Source organism: Cydia splendana, chromosome 21 (assembly GCF_910591565.1).
Source record: "Cydia splendana chromosome 21, ilCydSple1.2, whole genome shotgun sequence".
Lineage (NCBI taxonomy): Eukaryota > Metazoa > Arthropoda > Insecta > Lepidoptera > Tortricidae > Cydia > Cydia splendana.
This window is the reverse complement of record NC_085980.1, coordinates 9,610,546-9,626,946: the sequence shown is the minus strand read 5'-3', so window position 1 is coordinate 9,626,946 and position 16,401 is coordinate 9,610,546. Positions and strand designations below refer to the sequence as shown.

At 40.7% G+C, this 16,401-nt stretch overlaps 1 protein-coding gene and 1 long non-coding RNA gene across 2 annotated transcripts in view; one reads left to right on the top strand and one right to left on the bottom strand.

The window, feature by feature from the left end:
- The window catches only part of LOC134801187 (uncharacterized), a 33,456-nt gene extending 22,454 nt beyond the window's left edge, over positions 1-11,002 (top strand). Inside the window, exons 2-6 of the mRNA XM_063773733.1 lie at positions 3,691-4,076; positions 6,330-6,497; positions 8,029-8,164; positions 9,429-9,571; positions 10,616-11,002. Of these exons, the coding sequence (XP_063629803.1) occupies positions 3,851-4,076; positions 6,330-6,497; positions 8,029-8,164; positions 9,429-9,564 (666 nt within the window). The 5' untranslated portion in view covers positions 3,691-3,850 and the 3' untranslated portion in view covers positions 9,565-9,571; positions 10,616-11,002. The remainder of the gene's footprint in view (positions 1-3,690; positions 4,077-6,329; positions 6,498-8,028; positions 8,165-9,428; positions 9,572-10,615) is intronic.
- LOC134801190 (uncharacterized) overlaps positions 1-16,401 on the bottom strand; it is a 438,628-nt gene that overhangs the window by 14,262 nt on the left and 407,965 nt on the right. The gene's annotated exons all lie outside the window — the stretch shown is intronic.

Genomic DNA, 16,401 nt, shown 5'->3' with positions numbered 1-16,401 from the left:
AAGATAATCATTTTAAATATTTAACGGTCTTACCTACTTACGAGTAATTGACTGATTTCCATACTAAAAGTAAAAATGTACAACTGTCTATCATATTGCGTTTTTATATCGAAAAATTTCCGTGCTCGCTTCGCTCGCGTTTCTATTACTTTCTATTCTAAGCTATGATAAAGGTGACATTCGGGTGGCGACTGCAACAGCATTAGGTACTCTGTTGCAACATTACTGCTGCGGCACTGTCAATTTTCGTGATAAAATGATGTGACTGATTTCCATTCTCAGCTGTAATGCGGCAATGAACTTCTCTCAATTTACCAAAAAATCAATGTAATCTTGATGACCTAGAGAGAGGGGGCACCTAGAAATGCTTAGGGCATCAAAATATCTTAATCCGGCACTGATTGTTAAAAATTGTGTAATATACGGAACCCTTGGAACGCGAGTCCGACTCGCACTTGGCCGGTTTTTTAATTAGAAATACACTTGCTGATAATGCCAACTTATGTAATGAATTTAAGTAAAACCAATTCTTTTTATATTTTTGCAATAACTTTATAGCTCGTAGGTAGGTGGTAAAATATTACCAGTCATTGACGTGGTTTATTAAACATTAAATCAAACTTAGCTGGGTATCGTAGGATGCAGTAGTAATATCTCAGCAATGGTTTTTACAATAATGTATGCACTTTTAACAACATTTGTGTAAGAAATTTCACAAATGAAATCGGGTCCGTCTCTTGATGAAAATAAATCCACATTAATCTATTTGGTTCATTAAGTTGTAATATGTACTTGCCGTTTGCCGTACTTATTACAACTTAATGAACCAAATAGATTAAAATACGGAAACGGATTTTTCCTGTGGATGTGGTGTGTGTGTGTGTGTTTGTTTCCTGTTTCTGTGTGGATTTGTTTTTTTTTTGTTTAAGAAAATAATATTTACTGAACCATTAAACAAAAAAATATAAATATTGTATAAAAACTTATATAACTTTATATTATCACCAGTTTACATCCGAAAACAAATCCATCCATACGAATCCGTCCGAGTTGTAATACGGCAAGTATACTTGCCGTATTACAACTTAATGAACCAAATAGATTAAAATACGTAACTTTTTTTTCCTGCGGATGTGACCTCTATTTAATTTTATACGACAAAAACTGCCAGAAAATTTAATAATTCTACTCTTCGCATACTTGGCAATGTCCAACATACTGGACTTAGCAAAAGTGCCGTGTAATCGACAGCGATCAAAATACTGGACATTACACTTTTTACACGTGTTTTATCCATAAATACAACACATTTTTAAGTAAATCATACTGCTATATAAGAAACAGTAATCTATTATATGTTTTAATGCTGCATAAATATGGTAAAAATATCAGTCTGTTGGATGCTTCCTTGCAAGTTCTGCGTTCTGTAGGACTTTGGCAAAAAGATTATGTTCATATTGGTTCCTAACTTCCCAATTTTTTATTTACATACTTTCAAGTAGTTTCCTGGTAGTGAAAGTACGCTATCAGGAAATTATCGCTATATTTGGTGCAGATTTTTTTCTTGGGATGTCCAGTATAGTGGACGTTTTCGATTTACGGGTTAAAATAAACCAAGCAATGAATTAAAAAAACGAAACAGTCTAAACGCAAAAGCTAGGCACGTTGCACGCGCTTTATGTCCATTGATTTTAAATTTGTAGTCCCTTGCGGGTTTGTCTCGGCGCGAATTTTAAACTACCGGCGGCGGCGGCGGCGCGCTGACTCCTAATGGCGGCGGCGCGCCGCGGCGGCGCGCACGTCTAACGAGAATAATAGGTATGTTGCACAACGAAGGCCGGCAAAATTTGTGACGCGCTCTTATTGCGCTACAAGTATGATCTGTCAGATATTTTTGCGGACTTCGTTGAGTAACATATTATTGATGGTGACTGTACTTACCTATGACCAATTTAGCATTCCTATGGGATATGTATGTATTATGTATTGCCAAGTTGGTGCACATTTAGCGTGGTCGGAGTCCGAATGAAATTCAATTTCGCATTACATATACATATTTCTAAAACCTAATTTTATGCTTTTATGGGTTACAGGATATGCATGTCTGGAAAGGGGAGTAGGTAAGTAAAAAGTAGGGTGTCCAGGTCGAATGACACAGTAGGGCAAATACCATAATATATGTTACAATTTATGCCTACTTCAAGATTTTAAATTATGTTCCTCGATTTCTCGAAGACGACTGGGGCAATTTGGATAGTTATTGTTAGGGTACCGTTGACTCCGCTGTCCGTCCGTCCGTCCGTCCGTCCGTTCGTCTGTCACCAGGCTGTATCTCATGAACCGTGATAGCTAGGCAGTTGAAATTTTCACAGATGATGTATTTCTGTTGCCGCTATAACAACAAATACTAAAAAGTACGGAACCCTCGGTGGGCGAGTCCGACTCGCACTTGTCCGGTTTTTTTTTCAAAGGTTACAAATTTCAGAGCAGATGATAATGGGACCCCGGCCATCTGGTCAGGATGTGATGATGAGATCCTGGAGACATCGAGGGAACTCTTCAAATATTAATATAGGCTTACCTACAACGAATTGTGTATTTTTATTGTATTTAGTAGCATCTGTCATCCCGTAACATTTTTACTTTTCGTTTGGCGTTTGTCGATGTACGATTTGTCATCTTGGCTAGCCCCCCTGGACTCCAACCCGTGTAACATCCCCGATTGCATTGAACTAGCGGGCGGGTATCCGTCCTAACTTTTATTCTATAACTAGCTTCGCACGGGTTACACAAAACAGTAACGTATTTCTTTTACAATATGATTCATCAGAATTCCTTGAACGCTGTTGGATTTGGATAATAGTACATTATTGTCGAGGCTCGGAAGTAGCTACTTGCAGGCTGAGGATTCGTTTTAAACGGACGACCTTGGGAGTCCGTTTAATTGAATCCGAAGCCAGCAAGTAGCCTTCCAGCCGAGTCATATATAGTGCTTTTCTCAAAAATGGTGCAAGAAATATAGATATCATAGAAATATTTTACAAAAGCAACTTTCTTAAGTATATATTTTCACAGAAAAAAGTAGAAACAATTGAAAATATTAGCTTTGCCGCCTTTTTATTTTTTTAACGAAAAAATAAAAGTGTATTTTTCTGCCGAAAATACGCCAACCTATTTGAGACAGCTAAATAGTCGCGGTACTAATCATCTGTTTGGCTGTTTAATGGGCCTGTGCCTTCATTTGATATGGCCATTTCAACTTTTAAAAAGTTTGGAACTCGACAAATAATGGAATTTGTATGCAACATTGCAGTCCCAAAATCGAGACTGCAATGTTTTTAACTTTTTAATTTTTGACTGACCATAAACTACGCGCTTCGCAACCTATTTTTTAAACGGCAAAGTCGACTTTGCCGTCCATTTTTGAGAAAATGTTTATTAAGTATAAATACACAATAGGGTACTTACCTATTATTATTGTCAACAATGCCTGTACTTTTACGAATTTAAATAACATCACGTAATCTAGCGTCTCCTCATACTTATAAATTCAAATTAACCTCACTCATTCACTCACCGTGCGAAATTAAATCGCCATTTGCAATTCAAACATCTCAAATTAACAATTAGATAACTTAACACTAACGAACTTGACTTTTACGTAATCAATTTTCTTTCTTATTGTTCCAGCTTTTCTACCGTGGGACCGTTCGAGAAACCCGTACAATGGCGTAAACGCAAATTAGAAAATCGGCTAAACAATTGGCGCGCAAAAACTCCGCCATCTTGAGGAATAAAATGTGACGCAACGCCATCTAGCGGTTGATTGGTGAACTAAGTGAAAGTGAAGATGAAGTTGAACTTGTTCAAGCGGTCGATGATTTTCGCGACCTTTTTCGGGTCGTGTTTGTGTATAGCGCTGATAGTGGCGTCTTTGGGGACGACGCATTGGATAGATGCGAGGGCGAGGAGGACGTCGAATCCTCTGGATTCTGAGGGGAGGATCAGCTTCGGGCTGTTTGAGGGGCATAAGGAGCTCAACTTCGGATATGGGTGGAGGAGTCATAATTTTAGTGGTAAGTTTTTTGTATTTGTCTATACTCTGTATCTTTAACTGTTTGTTAACAAGGGCCTACCGGGAAACGCGAAAATCGAAATTTAGTTATCTGCCTCTTTATCGCTCGAAGAGGCAAGAGTGATAGAGAGGTTAGATAACGACATTTTGATTTTCTTGTTTCGCGGTAGACCCCCAGATTGTGATGGATTGTGGTAGTGGCGTCCCCTACGCATAATTTCGCGTAATATTCCCTATTACCAAACCGGGAATCAAAATTAAACAACGAACTAAATATTTAACCAAAGACATATGTAACTTCGTATAAGACGAATAAAGTCTAAGGAAAAAACGTGCCTCAGATTTCAAGTAAAAGTCATTCTCGGATAGATGGCGCACACACCTTTAGCCTATCCTCGGCTAGATGGCGTGACGACACCGTTTCATATTTAACAATTTTAACACATAGATATCAGTGAATGAACATGGATCAAAATGATATAAAAATAACAAAATCATTTTATCCATATATATACATTTTTTGATAACTTTATACGTTTTCATTTTGAGTTTTAGTCGTGTGTCGATAGATGGCAGTAAATTTACAGTGACTACAAAATTTACAATGACAGGACCCCTCTATACTATCTATTCTTTTTGATTTAACGAAACCATTATCATATAATGGATGATTGACCACATTAACCATTTAGTAAAGCTTATGCAACATGCTCTCATGCGACAATGGTCCGGTCAAATGTTCCATTCTTTTATAATGTCGCATGTTTCAAAACAGCCTGTAGTATTTGACATAATGAGATTAACCTCGCATATGTCAGTACAGATGTCGTGAAATAACCATTCGGTCCAATTAGGATTGAATGAATGACAATGTTGATGCAAGATATCTGATGAGAACTTCCATTCTTTAAATTATCTACTCATAATCAGATCTATCAAAGTAGTGATGGACGAGCATATTGTGTGGCTTGCAAACCCCGGCTCTTATAGCACAGAATAAATAATAGTACCTACTACCGTGCAGAAAGGACACTGCCTACAAAACCGGAGTTCGACAGCGATTCAGGGACGAATCATGCTGTACCTTTCATGATGCTTTTTGTATGGCACTATCCCTTTCGGCTATTTAGGGTTGTCAAAATTCAAGTCATTATCTTATCTGTGGTCGTGCACGCAAAGGGACGTCAAGTTGTGCCTTAATATTTAATTGCTCGGTGCAATGCTGAGCCGAACGGAGCCAAGAATGCCCGAAAGGAGGAGTGTCTTCCCACTGCTTATAGTAAGATTTTATTAAGGTCTCCGAATGACACTTCATTTTTTGTTCTTAACCTTCGGATATCTTGAAAAATTGTAGATTGTTAACCAAGGGATGAAAGGCACTCATTTCTGTGTTTGCGTAACTACTTATGCAAAGTAAAAATGGTTCCTGTCTTCATATATTTTGGGGAAGAAGGTTTTATTTATGTTATACCTATTAATATAATTATTAATTGGATAGGACCCATGGATCATCCTCACCGAGACGCCTATGTTCCATATCAGCCCTTGGCGTAAACCTGCCCTCCATTTTATGAAACCAACTAACTTAACAGGTTAAGAACTTAAGGTCCATGATCCACACGAATGGGTTTGCACTTTTCACTATGAATCCTTGGAAAAATCAAAACATTTTGGCACATTTGCAATGAGCACTGAACATGTATACGCGCATTATATGCCTATATTGAAGATAAAAATCCTCGTCATGTTTGTCAAATGGTATTAACAGTTTGCGTCCACGATATTCACATTTCCCTTACGCCATGTATCGTTGCTAAAAGATAGAAAGTATGCTTTATGCGCCACAAAACTTCGGAATGGCCAGATCACTCCACTCGTCACTCCATCAGCACTCCACATATAACGAGGGAGGTTCTTCTGGAGAAGTTAAGCATGGTTAAATTAGCTTCTAGCATTTTGTAGTCCTCAGCAAGAGTGTCAGCAGAATTGTTTCTCTCCACATGGAAGTTATTTAGTCTAAATTAGGGGACAATCTAAATTATCGGACACCGAGAAATAGGTCAGATGAAACATCAGATTGATTTCAATCGAGAGACACCGCAAAATAAGTTAAAGCTTACAAAAGTGTGCTCAGATCAGGCGATCTTGCTGCGAATGCGCCTGTCTGCAAAGTGCTTACTTACGTGCGCTGTGGAGCGCTAGCGACGTGTTCACCAGATCTGGAAGTACCTTAATATGAATATTATGTTTTCAGTAAAAGCGGGCACTCACCCGGCACGGCGCTGGGCTTGGATGGGCACAGCGGCTCAGCTAGCGGCAGCACTCGTATCATGTGGCGGCGCCTGCGTACTGGCCGCTTTAGGGTCTGCGGCGCGCACGCGGGCTATGCCGCGCCCGCTCATCATTAGCAACTCGCTGGCAGGTCAGTACACAACAGTGTAGTATTCCAGCTACTGGCCTAACTCACTGAGCTTAGATGGGCACAGCGGCTCAACTAGCGGCAGCACTCGTATCATGTGGCGGCGCCTGCGTACTGGCCGCTTTAGGGTCTGCGGCGCGCACGCGGGCTATGCCGCGCCCGCTCATCAGCAGCAACTCACTGGCAGGTGAGTACACAACAGTGTAGTATTCCAGCAACTGGACCCGCTCACTGCGCTTTTATGGGCACATCGGCTCAACTATCGGCAGCACTCGTATCATGTGGCGGCGCCTGCGTACTGGCCGCTTTAGGGTCTGCGGCGCGCACGCGGGCTATGCCGCGCCCGCTCATCATCAGCAACTCGCTGGCAGGTCAGTACACAACAGTGTAGTATTCCAGCAACTGGACCCGCTCACTGCGCTTTTATGGGCACATCGGCTCAACTATCGGCAGCACTCGTATCATGTGGCGGCGCCTGCGTACTGGCCGCTTTAGGGTCTGCGGCGCGCACGCGGGCTATGCCGCGCCCGCTCATCATCAGCAACTCGCTGGCAGGTCAGTACACAACAGTGTAGTATTCCAGCAACTGGACCCGCTCACTGCGCTTTTATGGGCACATCGGCTCAACTATCGGCAGCACTCGTATCATGTGGCGGCGCCTGCGTACTGGCCGCTTTAGGGTCTGCGGCGCGCACGCGGGCTATGCCGCGCCCGCTCATCATCAGCAACTCGCTGGCAGGTCAGTACACAACAGTGTAGTATTCCAGCAACTGGACCCGCTCACTGCGCTTTTATGGGCACATCGGCTCAACTATCGGCAGCACTCGTATCATGTGGCGGCGCCTGCGTACTGGCCGCTTTAGGGTCTGCGGCGCGCACGCGGGCTATGCCGCGCCCGCTCATCATCAGCAACTCGCTGGCAGGTCAGTACCATCGCCCACACCGTTAACTGGACATTTATTACTTTTGTAATTAGGTAGTAGGAGTGTTGCTGTTTGTACACAATAGTTTATATGTACCTACTCCAGCTACTGGCGCAGCGCATGAACACAGCTGCTTAACTTCGTCAGAGACAACTTCGACAATTTAAATTGGTGTTTAAATGATAGCTTATTTGATAGACAACAATTAATAGCTTGTGACTTTAAACTTTCATTTATTCAGCCAATCCATACTAGGTAATATTATAAATGCGAAAGTGTGTCTGTCTGTCTATCTGTTACATCTTCACGCTTAAACCTCTGAACGGATTTAGTTTAAATTTGGCATAGAGATAGCTTGAGTCCCGGGGAAGGACATAGGATAGTTTTTATGCCGGAAGTCATCCCTAAAAAGAGTGAAAAGGGAATTGGGAAGGGTGGAATTGAGAGAGTTGCCTGATAATTGATGTAAGCATTAACTTATCAAATTGAATTATTGCTATTATACTTTATCCAGGCGCTATACTTTAGCTACTGTTACTGATTCCACGCAGACAAAGTCGCGGGCAAAAGCTAGTATGCCATAAAACTTACCAGAATATTTGTCATTCCAGTACTCTTCACCCTCGGCGCTATTGCAGTATGGCTGACGGAGTACTACCTACGGTTGCAGCACAATGTGATGTCAGACGAGGACCTGGCTAACACCTGGAGCTCTGACGGTACAGCTGACCTGGGGTTATCCTTCTGGTGAGTCTCGTTATAGCAGTATGGAGTATTTCTACAGCCCGTGATGTCGGACGAGGACCTGGCCAACACCTGGAGCTCTGACGGCACTGCTGACCTGGGGTTATCCTTCTGGTGAGTGCTAATACGATCTCGCAGGGAAACGTGGCTAACTTATATGTGGCTCGCAAAACCAAACTTTCGTTTTTAAGATGCGGTCACACGATGCTTAGTGTTGTTTAAGTCTCGAGTCCTTTAAGTCCTCTACTTCAAGACTCGACTCAGTTTTTAGGCTCTTATAATTAAGTCTAAACTCAAGTTCTTTTCAACTTCTAAGAGACCCAAGTAGAGACTTGAGTCCTTTTCAGAGAACTCTCGATTTTTTTTACAAACAATTTCGAAATGCCTTGTCTTTGTAAAAACGAGCGGACTCTTCAAATTCAGACTCAAAGGACTGGAGTTCCTGCCAATAAATACTACGATGCGCAGTCGAATTGCGGGCAAGCGTGTAGGAAGGCTCAGGTCGCGTCTTGAGGGCATGTCGCTTAGCATCTAGGGCTTCCAGACGCTGCTACTCAAATAAATAAATATTATAATGACATTCTTACACAAATTGACTACGTCCCATGGTAAGCTCAAGAAGGCTTGTGTTGTGGTTACTCAGACAACGATATATTATAATAGAAAACATCCATGACTCAGGAACAAATATCTGTGTCATCACACAAATAAATGCCCTTACCGGGATTCGAACCCAGGACCATCGGCTTCACAGGCGGGGTCACTACCCACTAGGCCAGACCGAATTGATCTAGTTTCTTGTGAAAACTAGAACGCCATTCCGATCTTCGTGGCGCAATGTCCCCCAGCATTCAGTCGGTATACAAGCATCTAATGCAGCATTTCCCAAACTATGGGTCGCGACCCACTGGTGGGAGTGGTGGGTCGCGAGCGAATATTAAGTGGGCCCTGGAACTAGGTACTAAGGGCATCTGAGCGTTACCAATAATATTTTATGCCGCCTTTTTAAGACGGCCAAAAGGTGGGTCCCGAATTTGGTAGTTTTCGTTAGGTGGTTCGGAGCCCAGTCAACTTTGGGAACCAGCACTGATCTAAAAGTGGTAACACACTATCGCACCGCACCGCGACCTTGGTGCGTCGCTCCCATAAGTGAGAGCGAGAAAGAGATATCTGTTTCTCACTCTCACTTATGGGTGCGACGCACCAAGGTCGCGGTGCGGTGCGATAGAGTGTTATAGCTTTAATGTTAACATGTTTTACATTCCAGGCTCGTGGTCGCCGCGTCCATATCGGCGTTTGTGAACAACGTTTGCATCATGGTCGCCATGGCCGACGAGCGAGACGCAGATACCATAGCTCCCGCTCTAGAGGAGAAGGTCAACGGGGCTATCATGCTATATTAACCCGCTGGTAAGATCCCATGCTCAGTTTCTAAAGTACGCTAAGAACGAATAATTTCGTACATTGACCTGCCTGCTCCTATCTCTATCAGAAGAGCATTATTATATAAATGTCCCATTCGCACAATGTCATTGACTGCCGGCATCATGGGCATGCGTGCGACAGAGATAGGTAATACAAAGATCCGCGACGCCGGGAACGCACAGCCGTCCGCTTAATACATAATGCCATCTCTTTCACTCCTGGTTAATCTGAACAAGGGTAAAGGAGATAGTATTATGATCTGTCGTTGGTATTGCTTTAAGCAGTATTAAGGCTGATTTAGACGGCGCGCGAATTCGCATGCGATTTTAGTTACATTGCGGACTGTTGGTTACGTCCAATTCAACCGACCGACCCGTAAAGGTATGAATCTCGCATGCGAAATCTCGCATCGTCCAACTCAGCCCTTATAGTACGCGGTGAGTTGCTATTTGGAGAAGGACTTGAATTAGAGATGCACCGGATATTCGGTTACTATCCGGTATCCGGCCTATCCGGCGATTATTTTATATCCAACCGGATACCGGATAGTGACCTACTATCCGGCCGGATACCGGATAGTAACCTACTATCCTGCCGGATACCGGATAGTAACATTGCTTGATTTTGGAGTAAACAAATTGTATTTAAGAAACAGACACGGTCATAATCGTACTTGTTTATTATTTTTAAACAATTTAAACATTCTACTGACTTGCACGCGCACTCATTTCAAACCTAGAAATGTGTCCGCACGAACGTTCACTAGGAAACAGGTCAAACCTGCAGAATGCGCACCTGAAAAACCGAAATGTAGGTATAGTTCCGCTGGCCGAATATTCCGCGGCCTGATACCGGATATTCGGCGATGGTCAGGCCGAATATCCGGTATCCGGTATCCGGCCAAACAACTATCCGTTGCATCTCTAGACTTGATATGAGCTCACGGCGCCTTTAATGAAATGCCTACTTAGATTTTTATAGTTTATAGAAAATAGATATACGTATTAAAACACCTGTTTACTGTTTCAGGTGTCGACTGCCGAGAGAAATGAACAGGAACCAATCCGTCCATTGAAACCACACAAATAATGTTGGTATACAAAACGTTTGCTTTAAAATGATCACTAAAACTAGCTCAAAACATCAAACTCCATTAATGTAAGCTGTTCGTTGAGTTAATGTAAGTTTTAGCAAAGAGAATTTAAAATAGAGAGTTACTGTCATGGTAAATTATGTAGCTACAGTACATTTAGGTGCTGCCATCTTTCGACAGAAGATTAAAACTGTTAGAACGCCATTTGACTTTGATCATTATCCTTTCACTGATATCAGTGTGTATCACATATGTGTTAACTTGTTAAATATTAATATTAACGCCATCTACTCGAGAGTACAGTCACCTGCAATATTATGTTACTCTTCAAAGGCCTCAAAAATATGTGACACGCTCTTATGGCTCTACAAATAAGATCGTGTCAGATATTTTTGCGGCCTTCGGAGAATAACATATTATTGCAGGTGACTGTACAAAAGATTGCACCATACCTTTGGCCTACAGTCGAGAAGATGGCATTAAAATTAATATTGGCTACATGGCTGGAGGTTTTTGGCTACATAATTTACTTTGACAATCCGCCTCTATACACTCTATTCTCTTTGGTTGTAGGTTTTGAAGGCTGAACGTTAGAGATAAGTTTGTGTAGTAATTTATATTACAGTAACATTTAGTATTTTTAGCAACTTTTTTGGTACTTAAGTACTGACTAAGAATCTCTATATTTCAATGAGTAATATTTTGTTATTGTAGAAAAGGTATGTAAAAATGTCCGTCCATTAGAATATTATCTTGAACAGATGTAGTGCATAATTATTTTCCATCGTATTTTCACGGAAACGTACGACCGTGTCTTGCTATTTCAGTCAGTCTCGGTACAAAAAGTACTGAGGTTGATTGAAGTAACATGACAAATACGAATGTTTCCGAGAAAATACGATGGAAAACAATTATGTACATCTGTTACATATCTTAGATATTTACAGAAATTACTTATGAAAAGTTTGAAAATATTGACCTCCTTGGATTTCAGAAGAATAAATACTGTTTGCCCTTTTGTAAGTTTTGAAGTCCCTGTTATTCTATTACCAATGATATTATAACTCCAGATAAGTTATAGGCGTTCCAAAACTCTTAAGCAAGCTATAACTGATCTGCTAGCATGAGTTGCGTTCTTGCGCGCGACTCCAGCGCGACTTCAAGTATGGACTCGCGCGCGAGAACGCAACTCCCGCCTCCCGCCGCCAAAAGAGAAAGAGACAAGCTTATGTTCAACTACGAGTGTAACAAAGATGCTATGCGAAAATGTATTAGCAAAAACAGATTAATTCGTAGGTACTGAAATAAATATGGAGGTTTTTGTGTTCCTTATGTATGAGTATAACCTATCTATAGTTATATAATATCATTTTCACCACACCAGCTCGGAAAGGCTTACTTTGCACTTCAAAAACTGATAGCAAAGTTCGATTTTATTCACATGTGAGGCAAAGTAATAAATGCAAATTTTGAGTTGCTTTCTTATGTTTGCTGGTAGAATTGACTTTTAATGATGATTTTGGATGATAAATATTTAATAACATTCATTTGGATTTGATTTGGTTTGATTTTGTTTGATATTTTATATTTAATATTTGCTTCGGGTTGGTGTGGTGAAAAATTTTGTGTTTCACTCGGGGGCAAATTTTGTTTAACCCTCGTGCTTTGAAACCCTCGCAACGCTCAAGATTCCATTTTTCAAACCACTCGCTACGCTCGTGGTTCAATTTTGGAATCTTTCGCTTGCTCGGGTATCAATATTAGCACGAGCGGTTAAACAACAACTTTGCCCCCTTGTAAAACAAATAACTATTTGTTTATTACCTCAAATATTTTAAGACAATAAGCGCCACTTGCACCATCCCACTAACCCGGGGTTAACCAGTTAAACCACTAACCCAGTGTCAAATTGTACTGGTTACCAGGGCAACTCCAGGTTTAACCAGTTAACCCCGGGTTAGTGAATGGTGCACGTGGCCCTAAGTGTGTTTTGCAGGGAAATTAAGAATAATACATCCAGAAATTTGGCTCCAACTTTGTCTTAAACTTTCGGGAGCAGCAGAGACAGCTTTTGTTTCTACAATAGCCATCGGATGATATATCGGAGCGGCCAAGGCGCTCACAAATATCTGAACAGGTCTCTATTGTCAAGGCGTTAGAGTGCGTGTTCAGATTTTAGTATCTCGGCCGCTCAGATATATCTGATAGCGACTGTACCTATACACTTAAGGCCAGGCCACACCGGCTGCGTAGACGCTATAATGTTGGACACGCACACACACGTCACGCTAGCGGTGTGTCGTCTCTAATAAAGGCACATGCCTTTAATGGTATGTAAATAAAACATACCTAACGTTACTTAAACTTAATGTACGTACATATTTGTATCCGTCCAAAGTTATAAACTGTCAGATATTGATTAAGCTCATGACAAGTCTGCACTGCGGGCAGCATGGTTCCATTTTTATCGCCTGTCACTATGCCCGTCACTTTCGCACTTACATACTTGTTAGAATGTGACAGGCATGGTGACAAGCGATAAAAATGAGAGCGAAGACAAAAAGTAAAAGATTAAAAAACTAATAACGCGACCACGGTTCTTTTTGGTGTTAATTTTTGGAAGTCTAACATGTAGCCATCTACTTATGTACTGTAAGCTGCGGAGATAGCTGACCCCCCTGCTTAGAAACTTGTTTGCAGGCGGGTTAGTTACCTCTGCAGTTTACTCCTTTCATTAAAATTGGCACAGTATTTTTGAACACACGCCACAAACATCCTACCATCAACATACATCATAATTTTTTGTTGGCTTCTTCCCATTTCACTAAGAGACCTAGCGTTCGCTGACAACCTGAGAATTAGCGCAGGCACTAGTTTTGCGACTACCATGTGACCTTCCAACTCAGAGGGTTGCCAATGCTAAAATCATAATCTTCGACTTGGTAAAAAATATTCGGAGAGTTGTGAAACGAATTTTTAACATCCAAAAACAATATTGTTTAGGGGTCATCCATTAATTACGTCACACGTTTAGGGGGAGGGAGGGGGTCAAGAAAATGTGACATGTTGTGACATGGGGGAGGGGGGAGTCACAAACATTGTGATGTCACTTTAACTTCATCAGTAACCGAAAATTAATTTATATTTTTTTATTCGCTGTACAGTTAAATAATGAGATTTAGGATGTAACTTTCGTTGTGTTATAAAATTACTAATATTTATATATCAAAAATATTTTTATATTAAAAATTCATGCCGAGTTAATATTGTCGATTTCGTTGAAAACAAAATTGCCTAAAATGTGAGTAATGTGACGTCGCACCAGGGGGGGAGGGGTTTGCAAAATGTGACCAAGTGTGACGGTGTGTGAAGGAGGGGGGGAGGGGTAAAAAACCTAGAAATTCGTGTGACGTAATTAATGGATGATCCCTTAGGGTGGTATTACATCTGTCCAATTTCTTTGTCCAATGCCAGTGTGTCTCACTCTCTCATTAAATCAAAATGTGAGACGCAATACAGATTGGTGGAATACCACCCTTATATATTATGTATGTTACTGTGTAGATTTGTCATGCATTATGTTAGTCATAATTTATATTAGTTGTGCCATTAGAATAAGTTTTTTATGGACTTTTTTCTTAACTGTTGTGTAATAATTTTCCGTAATTAAATACCTACTAATGATACTTATATTGTATTTTTATTTTGTATTTTACCCTTTGAATTTTGAGCTTTTGGGACCTCGTATACAGAGTGATTCAGGAGACGTGAGCAGGACTAATACTGCGCATTTCGTAGATTATAAGCAACACTTTCGTATCAGTATTAGTGAGGTTAACGTTAATTATCTAGTCACGTTGAAAAAAAAAGTTATTAATATATTTACGACATGCGTGGTCACCCTAAAATTAGAATACTAAACTACCGATATTCTGTGTCAAATTGAATGTCACCACTGTCATCGCGGTCTGGTTACTTTTGAAAACTCGTATCTCACTCAAGTTTGACAGTTTATTTTCTTCGTAATCAAAAATTAAAGAGGTTTTACGCTTATTAATTAGGTCTTGTAGGGTGACCATGATTGTAGAGGATTAAATTTGCCCTCACCAAAAAGTTAAAAAATAGGAAAAAGTGTGGTTGTTTCCCCTAAATACGACGGTGATCGATCAATTATCAGTTACTGAGTGTGCAGGATTAGTCCTGCTCACGTCTCATGAATCACCCTGTATAAAAGGTGGGATATTTAGACCACGTCCCATAGCAGCAACATGACCATCAAAAAGGCCTTTTACACTACGTAACAATAAAAACTTGTATTTTTTTAAATTAATATTATCTCTGAAACTAGCCGAATTTGAAAAAAAATTATAGGACATTTTTGTCTCTAAATATGATCAGGAATACGCTGTTAAAATTAATTAGGTCTTGTAGGGTGACCATGATTGTAGAGGATTAAATTTGCCCTCACCAAAAAGTTAAAAAATAGGAAAAAGTGTGGTTGTTTCCCCTAAATACGACGGTGATCGATCAATTATCAGTTACTGAGTGTGCAGGATTAGTCCTGCTCACGTCTCATGAATCACCCTGTATAAAAGGTGGGATATTTAGACCACGTCCCATAGCAGCAACATGACCATCAAAAAGGCCTTTTACACTACGTAACAATAAAAACTTGTATTTTTTTAAATTAATATTATCTCTGAAACTAGCCGAATTTGAAAAAAAATTATAGGACATTTTTGTCTCTAAATATGATCAGGAATACGCTGTTAAAATTATTCGGTTTCCTCATGTTACACCGTGTATAAGACACCATGGATGTCGTTTTATAGGTTTTAGGGGGCGCAGATTTCGAAAATGATGACAGTTTTGGAATCCAACATGTCTGCCGTGCACTTTGACATAAAAGTCATCATGGGTGTCGTTTCATAGGTTTCAGGGAGTGCCGGTTTCTAAAATGATGAATTGATGACAGTTTTAGAATCCAACATGTCTGCCGTGCACTTTGACATAAATGTCGTCATGTGTGTCGTTTTATAGGTTTCAGGGCGTGCCGGTTTCGAAAATGATGACAGTTTTGGAATCCAACATGTCTGCCCTGCACTTTGACATAAAAGTCGTCATGGGTGTCGTTTTATAGGTTTCAGGGAGTGCCGGTTTCGAAAATGATGACAGTTTTAGAATCCAACATGTCTGCCGTGCACTTTGACATAAATGTCGTCATGGGTGTCGTTTTATAGGTTTCAGGGAGTGCAGAATTCGAAAATGATGACAGTTTTGGAATCCAACATGTCTGCTGTGCACTTTGACATAAAAGTCGTCATGGGTGTCGTTTTATAGGTTTCAGGGAGTGCCGGTATCGAAAATGATGACAGTTTTGGAATCTAACATGTCTGCTGTGCACTTTGACATAAAAGTCGTCATGGGTGTCGTTTTATAGGTTTCAGGGAGTGCAGAATTCGAAAATCGTGACAGTGGCCGTTAGTCTATTTAGGTAAGTAGATGAATTACTGATTTTGCAAAATTGTCTTGTTTGGTTTCCCCGCATTCGATATGAAAAGTAGAGTGTTTAACTCGGGTGAAAAGCACTTATGTCAACCCTAATAATTGCTCGAAGCAATGCTGAGCCGATTTTGCCCGAAGTCAGAAGTTTCGCACCCCTGGTAAAAAGTTGTACAATACACAGGGATCTTTCTCTTTTACACCAATTGAAGAAGTTATT